The sequence below is a fragment of the Lycium barbarum genome, chromosome 10, assembly GCF_019175385.1.
Source record: "Lycium barbarum isolate Lr01 chromosome 10, ASM1917538v2, whole genome shotgun sequence".
NCBI classification, from domain to species: domain Eukaryota; kingdom Viridiplantae; phylum Streptophyta; class Magnoliopsida; order Solanales; family Solanaceae; genus Lycium; species Lycium barbarum.
Genome location: NC_083346.1, coordinates 112,327,799 through 112,351,517, shown reverse-complemented (window position 1 = coordinate 112,351,517; position 23,719 = coordinate 112,327,799). Strand labels below are relative to the sequence as shown.

The 23,719-nt window shown below is 36.3% G+C and overlaps 2 protein-coding genes across 6 annotated transcripts; one reads left to right on the top strand and one right to left on the bottom strand.

The window, feature by feature from the left end:
- Window positions 1-652: 652 nt before the first annotated feature.
- LOC132613658 (zinc finger CCCH domain-containing protein 49-like) lies at window positions 653-7,694 on the bottom strand. The gene is made up of 5 exons (XM_060327783.1): window positions 7,540-7,694; window positions 7,302-7,429; window positions 4,139-4,408; window positions 3,383-3,606; window positions 653-1,688 (listed from the first exon to the last, which is right to left on the bottom strand). The coding sequence occupies exons 2-5, from the start codon at window positions 7,404-7,406 to the stop codon at window positions 848-850; spliced, it is 1,440 nt and encodes a 479-aa protein (XP_060183766.1). The 5' UTR covers window positions 7,407-7,429; window positions 7,540-7,694; the 3' UTR covers window positions 653-847.
- A 3,163-nt stretch (window positions 7,695-10,857) lies between these two features.
- Window positions 10,858-21,469, top strand: LOC132613705 (uncharacterized). Of its 5 annotated transcripts, none has more exons than XM_060327886.1 (9): window positions 10,858-11,391; window positions 15,956-16,348; window positions 16,444-16,584; window positions 16,662-16,765; window positions 16,857-17,078; window positions 17,248-17,742; window positions 19,070-19,491; window positions 20,496-20,589; window positions 20,997-21,469. In XM_060327886.1, the coding sequence occupies exons 1-9, from the start codon at window positions 11,194-11,196 to the stop codon at window positions 21,130-21,132; spliced, it is 2,205 nt and encodes a 734-aa protein (XP_060183869.1). In that variant the 5' UTR covers window positions 10,858-11,193; the 3' UTR covers window positions 21,133-21,469. The 5 variants fall into 5 exon arrangements, with proteins under 5 accessions (XP_060183869.1, XP_060183870.1, XP_060183871.1 ...); XM_060327887.1 differs by having other exon boundaries at window positions 15,956-16,352; window positions 16,448-16,584; XM_060327888.1 differs by lacking the exon at window positions 10,858-11,391 and adding an exon at window positions 11,578-11,607.
- Window positions 21,470-23,719: the final 2,250 nt, after the last annotated feature.

The window sequence follows — 23,719 nt, the reverse complement described above, 5'->3', positions numbered from 1 at the left end:
ACGGGGTACCAGCTACCGAGCCAATTTACGAGCACCTCAACTATTTTACTGGATACTTGCTATCTTCCATCAACACATACACTGAATAGTTCTATGAACTAAAGCTTGGATAGATAGGAGAAAACCACCTAATGTTTTTGTCTCTGCCGAAATCTAAATCCACGCACTCATTTTATTGATCAATAGGCCAAACTTCTCGTGAACCATATAAATACAATTCATCATTTTGCAGGAAAATACTTATAGTTGTTTGCTATCTTCTGTTCATAGCTTTTGCCTTGGAAGTTAGTGAAATTTAGGCATGTGTGGACCACAAAGATTTTCGGATTTAGCAGGTTATGCTTTGTCGGTTCATTATAGTAGTCTCGTGACTTGCTTTTGGCATGGGAGTCAATCTACCTACAAATGGAAGAAAATTAATCATGTTACCAAAAAATTTGCCCTATTAGCTTGTTGTCAACCAATAGGGCCAAAATTATAGTACATATCGAAATAGGACCGAGATTGAAAGATTTCATGTTCTAGCAAGATATTTTAATATGAGAAGTTCTATATTATGCTAAATTCATTGTTCCTGTAGTTTGTAACAAATTTACCCATCCAAATTACCCCAGTGCAAAAACCAAACTACATTACTTAATTGGATGATGTGGAAACAAAGAAAAGTACATCTGCAATAGAGGCACCTAATACCATGGTAACTGCATTATCACAACAGAATCAAATACTTAATTCAAAAGACTCACATAGCAATAATTTTCTTTGCAGTAACAAAAATACAGAACATCGGCCATCGGGTTTACATTGATTCTTCTTGACCAAAGCCGCTTAGACAAAACAGAGGATATTAAGGTGGTTGTGCTGCTGCTACTGCTGGTTGAGGCTTCTGCTGATAAGCAGCTTGGTCACCGGCAGAAGGTGGGGGAGGTGGTCTCGTAGCTTGATAAGGCGGGGGATACTGCTGATAATGTGGAGGCGGTGGTGGTGGCATATACCCATAGGGTGGTGGCGGATAGTAAGGCGGGTAAAATTGACCTTGAGGTGGAGGTGCCGGTGGATATGCATAATGCTGTCCTTGTGGCTGTTTTTCAGAACCACTCTTGTTTTCAGGCCCCGACCCTGAAGCTGAACTAGAAGCTCCCTCCTGAGATGGAACAACGGCACCCATCCTTTGAGGATCCATTGACGGATAATATGCTCTTTCCTGCTGAGGCATTGGCGGAATGTTGAAGTATTGCATTGGTTGTGGGGGTTGTTCCTGAGTGCCTGGGGGTGGAGGAAGCTGATTCTGCTGTTGTGATATGACAGCTCTGGGCAACAATCCACTATGAGTCACTTGCTGTCTTGCTTCATCAGACATCTCGATCTCTGCTTTAGGAGCTTGTGGTCTCCCCCAGAGCAGCTTCAGTCTCAAGCCCTTTATCACTAGCTTGTTTGCTAGTTCCTCAGCCGCTTTCTCTGCACCTTCTCTTGTAGTGTAGGTTACAAAAGCACAACCACGCTGCAACACCATTTTAACAGACTCGATTTCTCCATGTGCGTAAAACTGGTCCTTTAGGTCCTGCTCACTGACTCTTGCATCAACACCACCCACATAGAGGGTTCTAATGCTCTCGTCATCAGGGGGCTCTAATGAAGGCATTTCACCTGCCTTATTAAGTAGCTTCATAGCCACAGGATCATTAACTCTGCAAGCATTGCAGGTAACATAATGACAACACTTCTTGAGCCAAAAATACGAACGAGCTAGTAATATAGCTCTTTTAAGTTAATGAAGATCATTGGGATAATTAATATTCAGGAAAGAGTAGATGCAACAAGATGACACTAATCTAGCAACAATGAAGGTGGACATTTCAAAGCTGTAAACAGTACGGTATTAGCTTCTCAGAATAAGAGAAGAATCGAATTGCTCCAGCATTGCCTAATAAACTTGTAATCCAGATGACAGAGCTATGCAGTTAGGGTGACCTCGCTAGTCCCACCTTCTCATCTAATACTTGACCTATGTCACCTAGATCCATTAAGGGTGCCGGACATGGATGTCTGTTGAGGTGTTTGATTTTCCAAAGGTTCCATAGTTAGGAAGGAAATTAAAAGATTGTTAATACCTAAGTTGCTCGGACTCGGGTGCGGGTGTCCGATGCGAGTGCAGATCTAGAGGTCGGATCCTTCATGACCTAAATTTAAGATTCGGGGATACGGATCCAGGTATGGATACTGGTGCGGGGATTCAGCCAGAAATAATTCAAATATCTAAAAATAGAGTTATAAAACCTAAATTATGAGACATTTTGTGGAAAACTTGAGGAGAAAATATTGATCAAGAGGAGAATCTCAGGAGGAGATAAAAGGAAAAGGAGTGACATAGGAAGTTTCTATATACAAAGTTTTCCATTTTCTTTGATTTTACTATAGCTTTTGTTTTGATTGCATAAATCATTGAATCTGTCCGGAATTTCTCCCTCGATTTTGGTCAAAGTACCCAAAATTGGTTCACCGGATCGGGTATGGATCCCACACCTACACCCATGTCGTGTCGACACGGTGCAGCACTGAAAGTGAAGAATCCGAGCAACATACTTAATACCGATGCGACGATATGGCTAGTAGGCAAGCAAATTAAGGTTAAATGTCTGTGATTTTGACTATCAAATATCTTCTCAAAGGAAAAATGTGAATGGTCTTGTACATGCAGAGATTGTTACCGTGATCAACATTGAAAATTGGGAACCTATGTGGCTCAGTATCGAGTCTATATTGAGGTGCAGACACAAGTTCAGCTATGCATCATCAGAGTCCAGGCAACATAGTCCCTAACTACACGTGTGACCAAGCAACTTTTTTGATGTCCACTGATTCAAAAGTAGGTAAGAATTTGAATAAGAAAAGAAAAAAAACACAGCATCACTATTGAATCAGCTGCTGTTGCTGAGCAAGGGGTTCTGTCTTTTCCTTGTAATCCAGGACACTTCACTCTGTGGAAACTCATTCCATAGATTACAGATCCCTATCCTGCACCTTCCCTGACCAAGCCAAGCATCAAAACTCTTTCTAACTGTACTGTATGTTGGGGCCCTTTTGTTCCATGTTGAGATAGAACATTAATTGTTACTACTACTTATTATTAAAGTTAGATTGTTAGATTAGTTAATTATTAGTTTGTATTAGACGAATTTTATGGAAAAAAAAACGATTTCAAAACTATATATGTAACACGGTATCAAAATTCAAAAAAAAGTATGAACAAGCAACAAGAGAGGATGCTATAAACAGCCATTGACAGTTTGACACCAGGAGATTAAATGTCAAAATGGTTATACAAGCATTTAAGAAACAAAAAGCATTCAAATTAACAGGATAAAGATTCAGTTGCACATACCCATAGTAACGGTCCTTAATGTTTTGCTGTGACAACTCCCCGGTCTCAGGCATCTCATGCCTGTAAGGGCACTCCAAACCTCTTGTGCATTGACCACGTATATAGAAACTGCAAACATGTGCCCGATTTCTCTTGTAGTATGGAGTTGTTCTTTGGAGCTTCAAAATAGTGTCATTTGCACGGACTTTCCCATATGAAGATTCATAATCAATCCCTGCCCTTGCCTGTTCAGAAAGAAAATGTAGGCCGATAGGAGAAAATAGAAAAGAAGAGTGATTAACATACAACAGTTATCTGAGGCTGATCTTTTATGTTTACTATGTATCACCATGTTCAAAATATTATATATTTAAGCAATCTCATTCCTTATGTACTCCTCCATCGGAGGGGAAAATCAATAATAACACAGCCCCAATAAATCAATTCTGGGCTAAAAGAAAGTTTCGGCTCAAAGATTCAGCAAACTTTCGAATAAGCTAATCAACATTTGCACCCTAATAGTTGCAAGTAAAAAATGTTCACTGTAACAAGCACATGCCCTCAGTAGTAAATGAGCATTATTTTAAAGGAGGAGGAGAAAGAAAGGGGGGGGGGGGGGGGGGGGGGTTGTGTATGTTAATAACAGAAGACAAAGTAAAGGACAATGTTTGAACAAAAGTATGACCTTTTTATGCATGTAAACTGTGAATGTGCAGGTGGTTCACAAAGGTGTATTATATTAACTATTAAAAGACTTCCAGTTGAAGCTTCACGTACCCTGCGGTCATGCTCCTCGGCAAAATATTCTCTATTAACGTCACTCTTGGGAATTGAATCATTAGAATTGATACTGAGAGCAGTGTCCCGGACCTGAACTGGCAAACCATACTCAAGATCCAAAAGACAAACTTGACAAACATTCTTCAACTTGCTGCAGGTCTGACAGATCTCAGATTTTTTGTATCTTGCATCCCGACCAGGCCTCCATCTGAACACTGTGAAGGGTCGTGTGCATATCTTGCACTCCTTGTCATAATCTGCTTTCGTCTGTAAGGAAAAATGACAACATTAAAATGTTCAATACTTAAGCATGGAAAAGAAACGATGAATTGACAAGGGGCCAGAAGTAACCACGTCATAAAACCCAGGTCAATCTCTATGATGTGCACGAAGAAAGCTGACATTTTGATAATAGGAATGGCTAGTAGAAGCAATAAAGCAGGATACAGCTTTGTATTTAGGAAATTAGACCTCAGCTTTTTTTTTTTTTGATAACCGTGGTGTCGAGACCAGCTTGCGCGCACCTCAACTAATTCCTCGGGATACATGTCACCTCTCACCAGTCACATATACCAGATAACTCTGTCCACCAAGACTAGAACAGATGGGACGAAATCACCTAGTATTTTGTCTCTGCTGGGAATTGAACCCGAGATCTCATGGTGCTCAACCCTCATTGACCACTAGACCACACCCTTGGGTGCAGGAAAGTTGTCCTCATTTAACGACACGAAAAACGAATATAGAATCTATTTTGTTAAGAACGTGATTCAAGCAAGTGTATAACCTAATCAAGACTCAGCAAACAAGGACTAGAAAGAGAGTAATAGGCTTACAGCCTTTCTCTTTATGAAAAAAGGATCATCACTCTTCCTTTATGACTCAAGGACACTACTTGAAAAGTTATCTTCAATATATACAAGCAGCCAGATGCATCACACGTTACAAATACTTCAGTAAGAAACTGAGGCGTATCAGAAATAACAGAATGCACTCTAACCTTGAAGTTTGATTCCTTATAAAAAAAAAACTACGAATTATAGTCCCTAATTTGAATAAAGTGGTCCTGTTTATTATGGTTTTACCAAGTAGAAATGCAAATCCTTCTGTTAGTAACAAACTGTTCCACTATTCAATAAAACTGCCGATGGAAAACAGATGACTTATCTACGATCCTGATTCTTGAGATACAGAGGGTTTATCTAAAATCCTGTTTCCTGAGATACCAATCCCACTATACAGAAATGAGTTTTTGGATAGTTTATCAATGTAAGAGTGATATATACAGGGTCCGCCGGGTCAATGTGCAACAGACTCAACGAGTTCAATTTTGCACAATTATTTTTTAACGGAGCATACATATATATTGCCAAAAGAATATATTAGAAAAAGTAAAGTTTCAGCAAATATTTTGCTCTAAACCCATAATCGCAGAAATGCAATGGTTCAGGGGTAAGGCCTAAACATACGTTGAACCCATCAAGTTTAAATCTTGGATCCACCTCCAGCTATATTCACCTAAAATTAAGACAGATAACTCCTCAATTTAGTACGCGCAGGATGTGTGGTGGGTGCACGTCACAAGTTTGAATCCTGACTTGTGGACCAAGTCTAGTATTTATGTCAAGAAGGGTTAGAGGGACATACCACTATCCACCTAATGTCAAAGTATAATTTTTATTTTTATTTTGAAACTGGTAACTTTGAATAAGTAACTTCATTAATTTCTTTTTCAAGCATTAGTTTGTGTTTATCAAATTGAGGCCTTTTCTCTTTAATCCTTTTGCCAGCTTGCCAAAGCAGTCAAGTATAACTTTTTTTTGGGATCAAGTACAGTAGGATTTCATTAATCAATCATCTAGAGGATGTAATTGATTACTAAACACGACTTAACTCCCCTAAATGCACATGCAACTAAGAAAATCCAAAAAATCTACTGGACTAATATCAACAAAATAATTACTCCAAGATCAAAAGGTCTCAAATTATGTCCAACTTCATGCTTGTGTTCTCTCTGCTAGCGATACTCTAAACATAATCCTATGCATAGGAGGGAAAATGACAAAAAAGTGACCTTTTTAAAACCAAATTAACATTTTTTTAAACCAAATTTAACTAATTTGGATGGAAGAAGCTCAATAAATTAGGAGAACATTAGCACAAAATCAGTTCCTAAATTCCACAGAGGAACCAAATGAATCCTGTAAACACAAAACCCCTCAATTCTAATTCAAAAACAACATAAGCATACTCCTTCCGTCCATTTTTACTTGTCCATGTCTCACTCGGCACACCCCTTAAGGGGCCATAATAATAAGGGTAAAATAAGTATGAAATGGTAAATTATCTCTTGGTTTACCAAACTGGACAAGTTAAGACAGACATCTATTTTTAGTATACTGGACAAGTAAAAATGGAAGCAGGGAGTACCAAAAAAGAGGAACCAAATGAATCCTATAAACACAAAACCCCTAAATTCTAGTTCAAAATCAACATAAACATAACAAACAAACCCTAATACTACAAAAACAAACACCAAATCATAAAATTATCGGAAAAGGGCCAAATATACCCCTGTACTACGAGAAAAGGTTTAAATATACCCCTCGTTATACTTTCGGTCCAAATATACCCTTGTTGTTATACTATTGGTTTAAATATACCCCTGTACTATCAAAAACGGTTCAAATATACCCTTCCTCCGTTAAGATTGTCCGAGATGGACATCCAATCCTACGTGTCACGGACATTTGATGAGGTGGATACCACGTGGCATGCCACCTCAGCGCTGCTAACCCATTTTACCCATCTACCCTATTTCCTTCCCCTCCACCACAAAATTAACTATCGTCAAAATCAGATCATTCCCATCCATCTTGTGTGTTCCTAAATTAAAGATGTGTATCTTGTACTAAAATGTCTTTTGAATCTTGTGATTATAAACTTGTCACCTCTAGTGTTTGAATTGTCAACTTACTAAACATCCAAAAAGAGACGCTCTTTTTAGAATTTACCAAAAAGGAAAATAAGACACTTAAGGGAGTAACCAAAAAAAAGAAGAACCAAATGAATCTTATAAACACAAAACCCCTAAATTCTAGTTGAAAAAACAACATAAACATAACAAACAAACCCTAATACTACAAATAGTATTGCTTACCATTCTAACATAGGGACTATCACCAAGACAAGACTCACAAATAATGGGGAAATCAGATCGTTCCCATCCATCTGCTTCTGCATCTCGAAGCAACCTATGCGCCATTTATTTACTCACTACTTTTTTTCCTGTCAAAGGAAACAAGATCAATTGAACCTTTTTTTTTTCTCTTCACATAAACTGCATAAAAATTTCATATTTTAATTAATAATAAATAAGTACAGCAAATAGAAGGTACCTAATTAGGTTAATTTAGCAAACCACACACCAATTTTTACCACAGCAGCGGTGGAGGAGTTACGGCGGCAGAGCAAAAGGAACGACAACGAAAAAAGCCCACTACTGTGCCAAGGAAGAGAAGAAAGAGAAGGAAAATAGAATTTTCAATAACTTTTATTAGGGGAAAAATTCACAAATATAAAAAAATAGCTCAAAACTTACTTACGAAATAATTAAAAAAATAGGTCAATTTTGATAGTATTATTGCCGCGATAAACATACAGTGTAATTTTCTCTTTTATTAGGAGTAGTTTGTCCATGAGAATTTTTCACTTTTTCTGATTTTCTTTTTAGCGTTTGGCTCAATTCCAATTTTATTAGCTCAGTTGATTGGCTACCTAACATTCACTTTCACTTTGTTGGTGAGGGTTTCATTCCCCCACCTTATACTCTCTTCTCAATTTCCCCTTGCCCTATCACCTATGTAATAAAAAGAAAAGTTAAAAAAAATAGATATTTAGTAAACACAAAAAATCCCATTTTCATTTTTTTTTCACTTTTATTACATTTAAATAACTAAATATTCTTTGCAAAAATTATAACCAAACACAACTTCATCTTCAACTCCAACTTTAAAATTCTAAGGCCCTGTTTGTCCATAGATATAAAAAAAAAAAATCACTTTTTTTAGAATTTTGAAGTTGGAATTGGAGTTCAGTTGGAGTTGGAGTTAGAGTTGGAGTTGTGTTTGGCCATAGTTTTTGAAATTATAGTTTTTGGTGAAATGTGGTTGTAAAAAAAGTGAAAAAAATGAATTTTTTTGAAAAATAAGTTTTTTGAGTTTTTAGTATTCCGGAATACAACTTCAAGTTGTATTCGGAATTCTCATGGCCAAACGCTGATTCCGAAAAAAAAAAGTGAAATTTTTTTTGGAATAAAATAAATAATTCTTATGGCCAAACGGGAGCTAAATAAAGTGAAAAACTATTTGGCTTTCATGGCCAAATGCTTAATTCTTAAAATACCTAGGAGGAAACAGATTTCTTGACGTCTTACAATTTGAATTGAAGAAATGACCTTTTAGATTTTTTATGTGTTTTTTTTCAACTCTCTTATAAAAAAGATAGAAAATTAAAAAATATTTTATAAGTGGGCTATAAAATCATTTCGTACAATTCTTGGTTAAAGATATTTACCTTTCAATAAATTGATGTCCACTTTTAATCCGTTAAACTGTGAATTTTTACACACTTAACGGTAATTAAATACTAAATCATTCAATTATGTAAGTATTATGTTAAATTTTATACTGTTTTTTCATATTTAAATGTGATATAATTTTAAATTTTATCTAAATATTACTATTGTTTATACATAAAAAGTAGGGCTGAGCATAAGTACCGAAAATTAAAAAATCGGATCGAATTGAACCGAACTTCAAAAAACCGAAACCGAAAGAACTGAACTACACTAGTTTGGTTCGGTGTTCGGTGTCCACCTTCAAAAAACTGAAACCGAAATTGCCAAACTGAAGTTTGATAAAACAGAACCGAAGAACTAAACGCACACCGAAATTTAATACATTACCCAAAAAAATTAAAATAGTCCAAGCCCATTAAGTTTAAGCAAAAAAAAAAAAACAATTGTAACAAGCTCTCTTTTGCTTTTGTATCCCTAATTTTTCACTTCAGTTGAGAAAATCAAATATCCTTAACAAAGGAAAGTGACTAGGATGTGTCTTTAAGATTAATATATGTCCTTTATGTGTTTTCTTAGTTATTCTTATTGTATGTATATAACACCTAGTAATCCTATATCATGGTTATGATTTTCTGTTCTTGTATATCCTATTTGTTTAATTTTGATTTCAATTTATCAGTTTTATGTTTTATTGCTTTTGAGAATATGAATTGTGTAAATGGAATCGCTTCTAATATTATATTAAAAAAATCGAATTGAAAAAATCAAAACCGAACTGAACCGAAGTTCAAAAAATCGAAACCGAACTGAACTAATTTGGTTCGATGTTCGGTGTCTACCTTCAAAAAATCGAAACCAAAATAGCCAAATTAAAATTTAAAAAAATCGAACCGAAGAACCGAACGCGCACCCCTTATAAAGTGACCAAAAATGCATATTGAAGATAAAATATGTGTAAGTGTAATATTATGAAAGTCAGAATCAAAATTCATTTATAAGAGAAGGACTAAAATGAAATTATAAAGACCATCATTTCATTCCATTTTTAGTAAAATGGCAAACATATTTTATTTTAGTAATGAGAAAAGAGGTGGATCGCATGTGCAGTTCTTTGCGGGAGTCCCAATAAGTGCTATCCCATCCAATAGTATATATTTTGAGAGAACATTATTCAATTAAAGAAAACGTATAAGAAAGAATTATAAAATGAAATTCTTTTTATGGTCTTTATGCGTATGCAAACCCACATAATTTAATAATAAATAATAAATCGAAATAATAGATTCATCGCAAATCATTTCGAAATTAAGAATTTTTTTTTTAGTTCAATATTTGTTGGAATTGACACTTTATATCCAGATAGATGGTATCTTGTAAATTTGAAATTCTATGCCCTGTGTTAGCATAAAGGAGGAGGAGATGGAAGGTTGTACTCAAAATTTATGTTGGAATTGGCCAGTATAAGGAGGTAATAACCAGAATGAAATTTTATATAATCGTGAAAATGCCATATCATGCGCACCTATTAGAATTGGAACAGACCTATCAAATCCACCTATCATCGCTGGTATAACAAAAAAAAAAAAATTGAGAAAGCGTTAGTCCCTTTTTATATGAATGAAATAGCATTTAAATGCTACTTATAGGTATCGAATGTGTACAATTTAACTTATAAATTGTTTTTTCCAAATAAATGAGACACATTACCAAATGTGACTTATAAATCACATACTCTTGATTGATTTGAAGGTTTGTTCAGTCAAACACTGTTGAATGTTGATGAATACTAGACTACGTATGTCACTCAAAGAGCGAAACCCTTCAACTAGAAACGATAATAAAAAATCACGAATACAACCCACAAATCACATATGTCAAATGCAGACTTGCACTTTGATTTCTCTTCATAATAATACACAATTCATATGTCTCATTTATTAAATACAACTAGTTAGTTTCATTTCCAAAATGCAATTTGAGTTATTAATGATATATGCCAGATAAACCGTTAATTCAATTGAAAAGATATAATTAACGCCTAGCACGGATGACAAATAATAACAGTGTAATTGCATTTGAAAGGCTCAATAATGAAATAAAACGTCTTATCGTCTCATACTACGAAGTTCTTCATTCTTAAGACTCGAATTTTGCATGAATTCTACCTTTTTCATAACACCATCTATATTAAAAAAAAAAAAATTAAATAGAAACATTACTTCAATGCAAAAAGAAAAAGAAAAAGATATTATAAAGAAGAAAGAAACATTCTTCCACTTTACTTCCTCACTACTCGCAACTTCCAAAGCGAATCTCTTGTCCAGTAATGTTTCGATCTGCAATTCTTCTCTTTTCTGAACTCCAAAATCCCACAAAGATCTGTCAATAACCCCCCAAAAAATCCACTAAAAATCACACATTTAGTCCAATTTTCCAATCAAAAGTAGAAATGAATAGACAAGTTGGATGAAAAATGAAAAGAACCAATAGAAAGTGCAGGCTTTGGTGGCCAACACATCTGTCTTCATTAAATCAATTGAATAATTTGCATTCATATGCTTTCTTGTTTGGTTGGTTCATTTCTTCATCTGAAGCTTCTTTTGACATTGTTGTTGCTTTTGCTTGTGATGAATCTGCTCTTCTTTCCATGACCAGAAATATGAATCTTGAGGTAAAATTTCATAAATAGCCCTTCAAAGATTCAATTTTTATAGTAAATAGCCCTTCAAAGATTCAAACTTTACAATTTGGGTTTATGTGAATTATGTAATTCAGTGTTTTTCTAGTTTGTTGTGGGAAAGTTGAAAAGTGGTTAATTGGTTAATGTCTTAATGTGAAGTGGGTTAATCACAAAATGTGAAAAAGATGAAACATGGTGAATCTTGAGGTAAAATTTCCTATATAACCCTTCAAAGATTCAATTTTTTCAATATTGGTTTATGTGAATTATGTAATTTAGTGTTTATGGGTTTATGTGAATTACTCTCATTAGACGGAGATGACAGTCATACTTCCACAAACTCTTGAATGAAGGAGGGGACAGAGACATTGTGTTGGGAGATTTGGAACATACAGGGAGGCGTCACGATTTTGGGTATTGCAGGAGTATTAAGGTTGAGGAGGTTAAGAGTGTTGTTCGTAGGATGCGCAGGGGAAGAGCGATCGGACCGGACGAGATTCCTGGGGAATTTTGGAAGAGCGCGAGCTCGGTAGGTTTGGAGTGGCTGACTAGGTTGTTTAATGTCATCTTTAAGACGACAAGGATGCCCGAAGAATGGAGGTCGAGCGTAATGATCCCTCTATACAAGAACAAGGGGGATATCCAGAGTTGCAACAACTATAGAGGTATCAAGCTGCTAAGCCATACTATGAAAGTATGGGAAAGGGTGAGGAGAGGCGTGTCTATTTGAGAGAACAAGTTCGGATTCATGCCGGGACGCTCAACTACAGAAGCCATCCATCTTATGAGGAGACTGGTCGAGCAGTATAGGGAGAGGAAGAGGGATTTACACATGGTATTCATCGACTTAGAAAAGGCTTACGACAAAGTCTAAGAGAGATCCTATGGAGATGTTTGGAGGCTAAAAGTGTACCTATGGCGCACACTAGAGTGATCAAGGACATGTATGAGGGAGCCAAAACCAGGGTAAGGACAGTAGGAGGGGACTCAGAGCACTTCCCAGTTGGGATGGGGTTGCATCAAGGATCAGCTCTTAGTCCGTTTTTATTTGCCTTGGTGATGGATGGATTGACGCGACAAATTCAAGGTGAGGTGCCATGGTGTATGCTTTTCGCGGATGACATAGTCCTGATCGACGAGACTCGTAGTGGAGTTAACGCTAAGCTGGAGGGTTGGAGACATACCTTGGAGTCTATAGGGTTTAAGCTGAGTAGGACCAAGACAGAGTACTTGGAGTGCAAGTTCAGTGAAGCACCTCAGGAGGTTGGCGTGGAAGTTAGGCTTGGTACCCAGGCCATCCAGAAGAAAAGTAGTTTCAAGTATCTTGGGTCTATCATGCAAGGCAACGGAGAGATTGATGAGGATGTCACACATTGTATTAGGGCAGGGTGGATGAAATGGAGGCTCGCTTCCGGAGTGCTATGTGACAAGAAGGTGCCACCGCAACTTAAGGGCAAGTTCTACAAAGTGGTGGTTAGACCGACTATGTTGTATGGGGCGGAGTGTTGGCCAGTTAAGATCTCTCATGTTCAAAAGATGAAAGTTGCTGAGATGAGAATGTTGAGATGGATGTGTGGACACACCAGGAGAGACAGGATTAGGAATGAGGCTATTTGGGATAAGGTGAGAGTGGCCTCGGTGGAAGACAAGATGCGGGAAGCGAGACTGAGATGGTTTGGGCATGTGAAGAGGAGAGTTACGGATGCCCCAGTGCGGAGGTGTGAGAGGTTGGCCATGGATGGTTTTAGAAGAGGTAGGGGTAGGCCGAAGAAATATTGGGGAGAGGTGATTAGACAGGACATGGCGCAGTTACAGCTTAGCGAGGACATGACCTTAGATAGGAGGGTTTGGAGGACCTATATTAGGGTAGAAGGCTAGTAGATAGTCTCGTTATCCTTCATTATTAGTAGGCGCATTATCTCAGTAGAATTTCTTGTGCTTTGATTTCTACTATTATCTGTTATTTCCTGTATTTTGATTATTCTATCTTATCTGTGTTGCTTTCGTTATTTGCATTTCCATATCGCTTTGAATTTCTTAGCCTATCTGACCTCTTTTTATGATTTTCATTGAGCCGAGGGTCTTTCGGAAACAGCCGTCCTACCTTGGTAGGAGTAAGGTCTGCGTACACTCTACCCTCCCCAGACCCCACGTTGTGGGATTCCACTGGGTTGTTGTTGTTGTTGTTGTTGATGTAATTTAGTGTTTTTCTAGTTTGTTATGAAAAAGTTATGACCACCCATGTGAATCTTGAGGTAAAATTTCCTATATAACCCTTCAAAGATTCAAACTTTCCAATGTGGTGTTATGTGAATTATGTAATTTAGTGTTTTTCTAGTTTGCTCTTTTCAGATTGCTTTATCCTGGCTTTTTTTTTTTTGGCTTTCGTTAGTTTCATTTTCATATTGCTTTGATCATCTTGTCCTTATTTGACCTTTTTTTGTCATGTTTCTCTTGAGCCGAGGGTCTTTCAGAAGAAGCCTCCCTACCTCGGGGAGGTAGGGGTAAGGTCTGCGTACACTTTACCCTCCCCAGTGTTTTTCTTGTTTGTTGTGAAAAAGTTATGATGACCCATATGAATCTTGAGCTAAAATTTCATATATAACACTTCAAAATTTCAAACTTTACAATCTGAGTTTATGTGAATAACATTATTTAGTGTCTTTCTAGTTTGTTGTGAAAAAGTTGAAAAATGGTTAACTGGTTAATGTATAAATGTTTTTTGATGACTGGTTAATGTATAAATGTGAAAAAGGTGAAATGGGTTAATCTCAAAATGTGAAAAAGATGAACCTTGGTGAGCTGAGTTAATGTTTAAATGTGGAAAGGTGAAGTGGATAAAGCCACAAAAATGGAAGATTAAGACATCCATTTGGGTCAAATTTCCAATCAAAAGTAGAAATGAATAGACAAGTTGGATAAACAATGAGAAAAAACAATAGAAAATGCAGGCTTTGGTGGCCAACACATCTATCTTCATTAAATCAATTGAATAATTTGCATTCCTATGCTTTTTTGTTTCTGAAACTTCTTTTGACATTGTTGTTGCTTTCGCTTGTGGTGAGTCTGAACTTCTTTCCATGACTATCCATATGAATCCCGAGGTAAAATTTCATCAATAACCTTTTAAAGATTCAATTTTTACAATCTGGATTTATGTAATTTAGTCTTTTTCTAGTTTGTTGTGAAAAAGTTGGAAAGTGGTTAACTGGTTAAAACATTAATGTGTCTCAAAATGTGAAAAAGATGAAACACGGCGAGCCGGGTTACCGTGATTTCAAATTTTACAATCTGGGTTGATGTGAATTCAATATCTAAGTTAGTGTTTTCAAGTTTGTTGTGAAAAAATGGTGAACTGGTAATGTATAATTGTGAAATGGGTTAATCTCAAAACGTGCAAAGGATGAAACATGGTGAGCTGGGATAATGTTTAAATGTGGAAAGGTGAAGTAGATAAAGCTTTAAACTTCCTTCCCTCTCTTATTTTAGTATTTGACACCATTTTATGGAGATGGACTTAGTAATGAAAATTTGTTTTTTTTTTTTAAATAATGTTTGGCATCTGTAGAGTAAAAGTTGTGATGAATTAAGTTTTTATTTGATTGGTATGGTTTTAACAATTGCTAAGGGATTGCTCTTGCAATGACACTAGAAATAAGAAAACAGAAAGTCTGGGTTTAGAGCCTGTTTGGATGGGCTTAAAAAAAGCAGCTTATAAGCCAAAAAAAATAAGTTGGGCTATCCAACCACTGCTTTAGCTAAGCTAAGCCAAACGGGCCCAATTATTTTTTTGGGCTTATTTTAAGCATAAAATGGCTTTAAGCTGGCCAGCCAAACACTCAAAAAAGCTGAAAACAACTTATAAGCAACTTATAAGCCAATCCAAACGGGCTCTTAGACAATTAGTACCTTTTGGGACTAATGATGCTTGATTGGATATTTGAGGGATCTGCATAAATAACTGTTATGAGGACTGTGATGTGGGATTATTAAGTGGGTGGTTAATGTGTAACTTTCTCCTTGTTCCAAGTATAAGCCGCGTTAATGCTATGAAAATGTGGTAATGTTTTTCGCAATGGCGCTTGGAATAAAATAACATTCTCCCCTTCACACACGTAAAGCAGTAAATGCATGTAACTTAAGGAGATAAAATTTCTAAAACTCGAGCAAATGGATGAATATGATTGATGTGAGCAAGTTTCTTCTGGTTTTTATTTGATTGGAAAAGTCTTGATAATAATTGTCGAATATAATTTGAGAGTCAACTTGAATTTAGAGATGTTTGGGATCATTGATACACCCACAAAACATGGACTGTGTAAGTGGCTTTTGTGGTCGGGTAACCCTCCGCGCATTATAGTTTTGTCCCGAATTATAGAAAATCACGTTGTTATCACTTATACTGTGTAACTATTCCATGCTAGTGCATGACATTGATTCATTTGTATATATATTTTTTGAAAACTGATTTTATAGTTTTACAAGTTTGTTGCGATTATTTTCGACGAATACTTTTGTCTAAATTTATCCTATGATTTCTGTCCCATTTTATTAGAGGGTTCTTCAAGGCATAAACAGAAAGATGCCTGTGCTTCTACAAGATAAAAGCAAGTTCTCTCTGCTAGGTTATTATGCAGCAGATTGCAGCAGTAATGGGCAGTTACTAATGGTCAGAGGCAAAGGGAACAAGCATATCAACTCTGCTAATAAGAGGACATGCTTGTGTGCTGAACAACTTGCACCTCAAGGAAAGCGTGGAAGATGGAAATGTGGATGTCACAAATTGGACAAGATACTAGAGCAGTGTAGAACATTCTCCTTAGAGGATAACATTTGGGCACAGATTGGATGTGATAATTCTCAAGCTGTTAGCAGAAAAGTAGAGCTAATACCAAAAGTGCATCATCTACATAGGAAGGGAGAAGCCATATTCCAATTAGATGTCCACGTATGTAAGTCATAATCACCCATACGACATCTTTAGATTTCCTTGACTTTATCTGGCAGTTCCTTATTGTTCTATTTTCGTCAAAATAAACTCAGGTAGTGTTTTATGGAATTCCTGTGTTTGGTGGCCACTATTACTCATTGGGTTTCGAGAGTCCATCTGAGCGGGTGACAAACCATTGCAGGAAGCCTGAATGGGTTAAGGATCTTAACAGGAAGCAGCCATATCTTGACTTGGTATATCAATTATGAAGTTTAAACTTACCTTCACTGTGTAGTGATTCTAACCTGCTTTCTCATTTTCTGGAAAACAGGATGCTGTAATTCTATCTATCAACACTGCTAATGCGGCTAAAATCTTTACAGAAGCAAATAATTCTGCCAAAAGATCCAGGGTTTCCTTTCATTTCTTTTGCATGTAATTTCTTTTAAACTTTAAACATGCTTCGATTTTCTGCTGCTCCATTTGTTTGTCTGCTATTTCTAATAGCTATCAAATGGCTTTCCAGGTTTTCTATTTTGACTTGGCAACTGCTTGCTGTATTGCTTGCATCATTCTCAACTATCTTCTACGTCATCCTTCAGTCCTTCCATGTCTGTTTGATCCATGTGTCCCACTCGTATATCTATGTTGCATTGGAGAAGGTATTCTGCATTACATGCAAAAATCTGGAAATCCGATGCTGCCAGCTCCTCTATTGGCCGGTTATTCTCAAAGATTATGGTCTCAGGTAAACTTTCTCTGATAACCTTATTCTCTGAACTCATCCTGCTTTTGTGTGTTCTGGATAGAGCTAAATGAATGCAGACCATTCATTGAGTGAAATTGATATGTGTATTTCATGTTTTAGGTTGTGCTTTCTTATTGTTATTCCTGCACTAAGAGAACTTGTATTTTAGGTCTCAATCCTGCGTGGAGTATGCTGAGAAAGCAGCATTTCACAAACATTCCATGTGGACAAGCCTTTTAGTTGATCTACTTCTGGGGAACTTCTTTGGCATCATATTGTGGTCTCGAGCTAGAGCAGCTTGCACATGGGTTTCAAGTTTTTCTGAAAATGCCACTAACTATCTTCTGCGTACTGGTTGTGTGTGGCTTATGGGAAACCCAGCAGGATTCAAGTTGAACACTGAGCTAGCCGGAGTTCTTGGGACAATTTCCCTGATTGCTATTCAAATTTGGTCTACCCTTTGGTGGTTATTGGGTTTCTTCTTGATTCATCTCATAAAAGTAGTTGCTGTATTTGGCTCATTATTTGGTCTAACTGCAGCCGCTGCTCTGATAATTGACACAATTTCACTAGCAACAACACATGTCTCTATTCTTCAGTGGTTACTTACACTGCTCTATTCATGGCAAATACAGGCTGTAGATGCTTTATGGCGGCTTTTCAGGTATAATAACCAATAATGCTATCTGCACCTTAAACGTATCTTGTTGACTGGTATTGGCCAGTTGACTAGGGGTAATCATATTTTACCCTGTTGAGATCACTAAGTGTGGTTAAGAAAAATCTATAGTCCTTTTTGTCCCCTTTATTTTTAACATACGATAAAAACTGTTCATGTAGGCTACTTAATAACATCGGAAATAGGAGGCAATCATGGTGTAAAGCTTTGCCACTCAACACTAGTGATTCCTATCATCTTTCAGTTCAACCACCTTAAAAACTAAAACAGATGTTACTATTCATTTTTTCTGATAAAAAAAAAAACTTTCATCAAATTTTAGTGAAGTTTTAGGTGAACAAGTTAGCCTCTTTTAAACTTAAAATCAATGATAACCTTGGCCTGAAATGAATTTATTCAACGATTATTCTGTTACCTTACTTTAAAAAAAAAATAAAAAAAATTCAACAATTATTCATCCCATTGACTGGCAAAAAATTAAGGGATACTAATAATGGAATAAGGACAATTTTGTGCTGAACAGGTTTTGCTAGAACAGGAACTGCAGGAAAAGAAGGAACAGAAAGAGGGGGATAAGGAGATCAGAATAGGTAAAATAAGGTTTGATCTTGCCTTAGGGTCATTCTGTGAGGAGGAGATCGAGGAGGGGAGGGGAGAGAATTCTCTCAAGTTTAATATTGTCTATCAACATGATTACCACTTATTTCGTCCAAAAAAAAAAATTGTTTATCAACATAATTGAGGAGTGTGGTAGTCAAAGCGGAGTGTAATAGCTTTGCACTTTACTTCGGTTATTCATTTGATCTGGTGGGGCTTTTAGCAGCTTAAAAGGAAGATCACTAGCCAACAAATCTAACCTTGCTATGATCTGGTTAATTGATATCTTTAACTTCTATGAACCAAATATTCATCTCTGACTGCCTATTTAGTCTATGCTTTCTATTATTGTTTACTATGTATTTTCATTTTTTTTCTCGTGGTTTCTTTTTCCCAAACTGCTGGTTCACCAAACAACTACTTCAAAAGGAGGAAAAAAATCCTTCAAAAGAATATTAAGGTAATAGGTTTCCATCATATAAATTGCCAAATTCAAGTATAGGGGGATAAACTGGTCATGGATGGCTACCATCATTTTGCTCCTTTTTTTCACTGGAGAGGACTGTTTAACTGAATTATTCTCACAAAATGACTATATCTTTTTTTGCCAAACCAGCATCAAGTATGTGGCAGTTAGGTTTAATTAGTTACCAGTAAGTGTTGCTATTGTGGTGGTTGCTTAAAACCAATAATAGTTTGTCTTCTTTAATTACAGGGGTAGGAAGTGGAATCCTCTTCGTCAGAGACTAGACAGCTATGCATATAGTGTGGAACAGCATGTTGTTGGGTCTCTCCTATTTACTCCGCTTTTACTTCTGCTACCGACGACTTCATTATTCTATATTTTCTTCACCATTATGAAGACAACCATTAGCTTTGTCTGCATAGCCATTCAGTTTGGCATATCTATAATTCATGCCACACCATACATTAAGATTTTCTTTTGGTTCATGAGGAGGAAGCGATTTCCTTCTGGATTATGGTTTGAGATTGTTTTGTGTCAGAGGAATGCCACTAGTTCTTCAGAGGTTGAATCTGCTGGTAAGACTGCATCAGGCTCTGAGAATTCTCGCCACACAAACTGCTGTAAATCGACAGTTCTGGTTTCATTTCTCCACAGCAATTTTTTGAGCTTAAGTAAGTCCCTGAGCATTATTTTTAATTCTTAAGATTTTGTGACCAAGGAGGGGAAGGATAATATATTTCTTGCTTCTAGAGTTTGCTTTTTTGGATAGGAGGGTGAGCCTCAATGGGCATTTGGTATTGTTTACTCCAAATCCAACTTTTCAAAAGTTAATGCCACAACATCCATATCTTCTTGTGATAGCATGTCAGTCGTGTAGTAGTATCTACAATTTCTGGAAGCAAACACGTCCTTCAACAATTGATTGAGCTGTAGCCCTTTAGTAAAGTGTAAACTTGGCAGGATCTTTTATTGTTGCTAGACTTCTTACCATTGTTTGTTTGTCTACAGTACAAATAGATGATCTATTTGTAGTTCGCTTTGAGTGCAAGTTTTCCAGACTACCGTAGATGTTGCTTTCCAATAAAAGCTAGAATAGGATACTGAAAGGAAGATAGAAAATTTGTCTAACTCACTTGTTGGTTATGGACACTCTTTCATGATAACCTAAAACTGTAGGGACTGTTGTACGGAAGCCTGCTTAAAATCTACTTAGGAGAATCTGAAGTCTTGCTTTGATGGTTCTGCAATTTGGTACTTATCTCAATTTGCTTGATCATTTGTTATCCTTCTTATTGTAATGATCTTTTAGCAGATGATACCTTATAGAAAATGATCTTTTTTTGTTGAAAATTTTGAAATGGTAATTTTGCAGTACTGCACTTTTGTGGTGTAATCCCTCCTAAACTTGAGAAAACTTGATCCCTTTAGTGACACGTCTCTCCCCTACCAAATAGTAAGATTTTCTATTACCACTATAGTGACATTAGTGAAGAACTGTCAACGAATAGTATACCTGACAAATTTTCACATAATGGTATCAAGAACTAGCTTCTATCTGTTGCCTGCAATTCATCCTTCCGCTTCCTGCTCATGGTTCTAAATCATGCATGCTTGTTATTTATTCTTTTTCAAGTGCGCTTATTCTGCTTGCTAACTATGCAAATATTTGATGCAGGACAAGTAGTTTGGCCCCACTATAGAAATGTTTTTTCAGATGTATCTAGATCTTCTATTGCATTGTCAGCTTATGGAGTTCTGACAGGGAAAAGGTGTTTCAACTTGTCTTCAATATATCTTCTTTTACATCTTTTGGAACTTTTAGGTTGTGTTTGGTATGACGGAAGTCGTTTCTTAGAAAAATGTTTTCCACGTGGAAATCATTTTCTACTGTTCAATTACCAGGAAATGTTTTCCACGGACCTTTCCCATCGAAAGGGGGAAAATGACCTCCCTCACTTATGGGCAGAAGCCATTTTCCTTATGCTTGATATTATTATTACTCTTTAGGATTCAAATTTTCATCAAAACTCTGATTTGCTAATATTATTTTCAAACCAAATTCCGGAAAGGATTTTCCAAGAAAATGTTTTCTGTGGAAAATGACTTCCATCATACCAAACAAACTACTAATCTTGCTGGCTTTCTCACTTCTCTTGTTTACTTTCCCTTTATATAGAACTCCATCTGCTCCAAAGATTGGTCTTCCCGCGACACTGCCATGGATGTCTATTCCATACAAAGAATACTGGCGCCTTTGCCATGAAGCAGTCCTCGATTGCAGGCAAGATTACAACTGCCAATTACACCAATAGTTGTCAAAAAAGGGAGGACAACTAAAGGAGAACAAAGAAAAAAAAATTCTTTAGCTTGCTTTTTTCACGCTGCTATTCCATACGCGTATTCCTTTCATTATTCCCAGTGTTAGGAATTGTTTCATAAAATTTTGTACACGTGAGGGCGAAGGGAGTGTGGAAAAGTAAGCTATTTGTGTATAGTTAGAAGGGTTTTTGTTTTTTGGCCATCTTCTATCCATGATGCAGCAATTTTGTTTTGTTATAGGACTAAATATTTATGAATGGTGTAACTTGCCCAAGTGCATCTTTATATTTGGTATTGCAATGAAGAAGTGTTAACAAGGTTCTATCTTTAGTCGAGGTGCACAAAGTAAACTAGGTGATTTGTTTTCATCTGGCTAAGTCTCGAGGAATGAGTACACAGTTGACACATCTAAGATGTACTTCTGATCTTCCCATTTCCAAGAGTATTTCACGAAGATTAACAAAATAAAGACAGTTTGACTGAATAGTCTTTTGTGTTTTTTATTTAAACTTTAAAGTCCAGATTTCTCAACGTCTCAGTCGTTTCTCACTTTTTGTCTTTCTAGCTATTATTCTTTAGTCGTATAATCAAATCATTCCAATATATTACTTTTAGGATTCATTCCGACAAGTAACGCAAGTTAACGTGTTGAATAAAGCAAGTTAACGTGATAATCGGATTTGGCTGAAGCCTCCACTTGGCCAAAAAGTTGTTTTTATGACATATACTGCACTCTTAAACGTGCAAGTTCGTTTGTTGTGTATTTTTATTTTAGGTGCATAGAACTAATATTATCGGGTCTACAATGTAAATATCATTATAATTTTTAATTAATTGTGCAACGTTAAGTTGGTTTTCATATGTCAAAGAGTGAGCAACGCCATTCACAATCTAACTTGGAAACATCAACTCCAAAGACTTCACGATTCACGAATACAACATAAAATTTAGCTAGGTTATGAGAAATTAGGTTAGACATCCTTGGAATATATGCAAGGTCAATACGATCTAAAGTAGAAGATGTGCCATATATCTTCACACGCAACATCCACTTCTTCCTAATGAGCTTGTCCACTTGAACAGTTTCCTAAACATATTCATCATGCCTTTCTCATCAGATAGTATCTTTAACAATTGTGAATCGTTTTTTCTGTAACTCTTTAATTGCACACACTTCAACAATCATAACTTTCGCAACGAACTGAATAGGAGAGCCGTGGGCATGAAGCACAACAATGTTATTATAATTATTCGTAACAACCAAGTCAATTTTTGTTTTCCTTGTCTCCGTATGTAAGCCTGTATCAACAAATAAATAGATTCCTCTTCAAGTAAATAACAACTTTTTGAACTACTAATTAAAATTTAGCCAAAATTTCAAAACTAATCAATCTCTATCTATTTTTTAATGCACATCATTTGAACAAATCTTCCCCTATACTCAAACACTAGAATTTGAAACTTAGGTTATACAGGAACCTCAATTAGAACTGACACAGCTCAAACTAAAAAAATAAATTCACAAAGTTTGAAATATGCACGGGTTTCGCTTCACTACCAGCTACTCAGCCCACAATGACCGTGGAGAAACAGAAGATATTTGGCCGATTCAGGAAGATGAATTCTTCTAGATATGATGGAGACCAAGAAGATGATGCTTTCAAAACTTGGAATTTAAACTAATTATATATTGGTAACTCTACTTTTTTTTTCTTCTTTCTAATTACTGCTGAAGTTCCTCTTGTCAAAGTTTCAAAATATTAGTATGCTGTATTAGAATTGTTGGGGGAAAAAAAAAGTAATGGAATTGTTGAAATAAGGTGGTACAGACGACATTGACCATGTGGGGCTAATTTTTAAAACCTGTCGTAAACACTACTCTAAAAAACAAAATTGGCGGTTTTTCTCACTGAAGGTGAATGCAACAATAAATCATAATTATAATAAAATACACATCAACTACCAGTATCTGAGAGTTGCCTGTGGAACTTGCGAAACATTTGTGGTTCATGTTTTTGACCATTAACTTTTATTATTATTCTATCACTATCTTATTCTTCAATTTTATCACTATTGTTGTTTCTTTTACTTTGGTTATTTTGCTGTCTAAACTTTTCTTTTCTTTGATATTTTCATCATAGCTGTTTTTCTTACTCTTGTGTTTTTCAAACCTGTTTCCGAAAATGCTTTTCTTGAGCTGAGGGTCTATCGGAAACAACCTCTTTATCCCACGAAGGTAGGGTAAGGTCTGCGAACAACCCTCCCCGGATCCCATCACACTAGGTATGTTGTTGTTGTTGTTGTTGTTGATTGATTTTGTTTGTTTAATTAGGTATTAAAAGAGCCATGGAGGAAAGCTTATATGATGAATTGGGGAACTACTTTGGTCCTGAAATCGAGTCTGATCAAGAAAGTGATAGGGAAGAGGAAGATGAGGAGCTTCCCTAAAGGAGTGATGATGAGAGGGCTGCTGCATCTGATGGTGAGCAACCTGGTGCATCAAATGGATGGATGGCCACTCAAGACGACATCAACATGGATAACCAAACTGTCCTTGCTGAAGACAAGAAATACTACCCG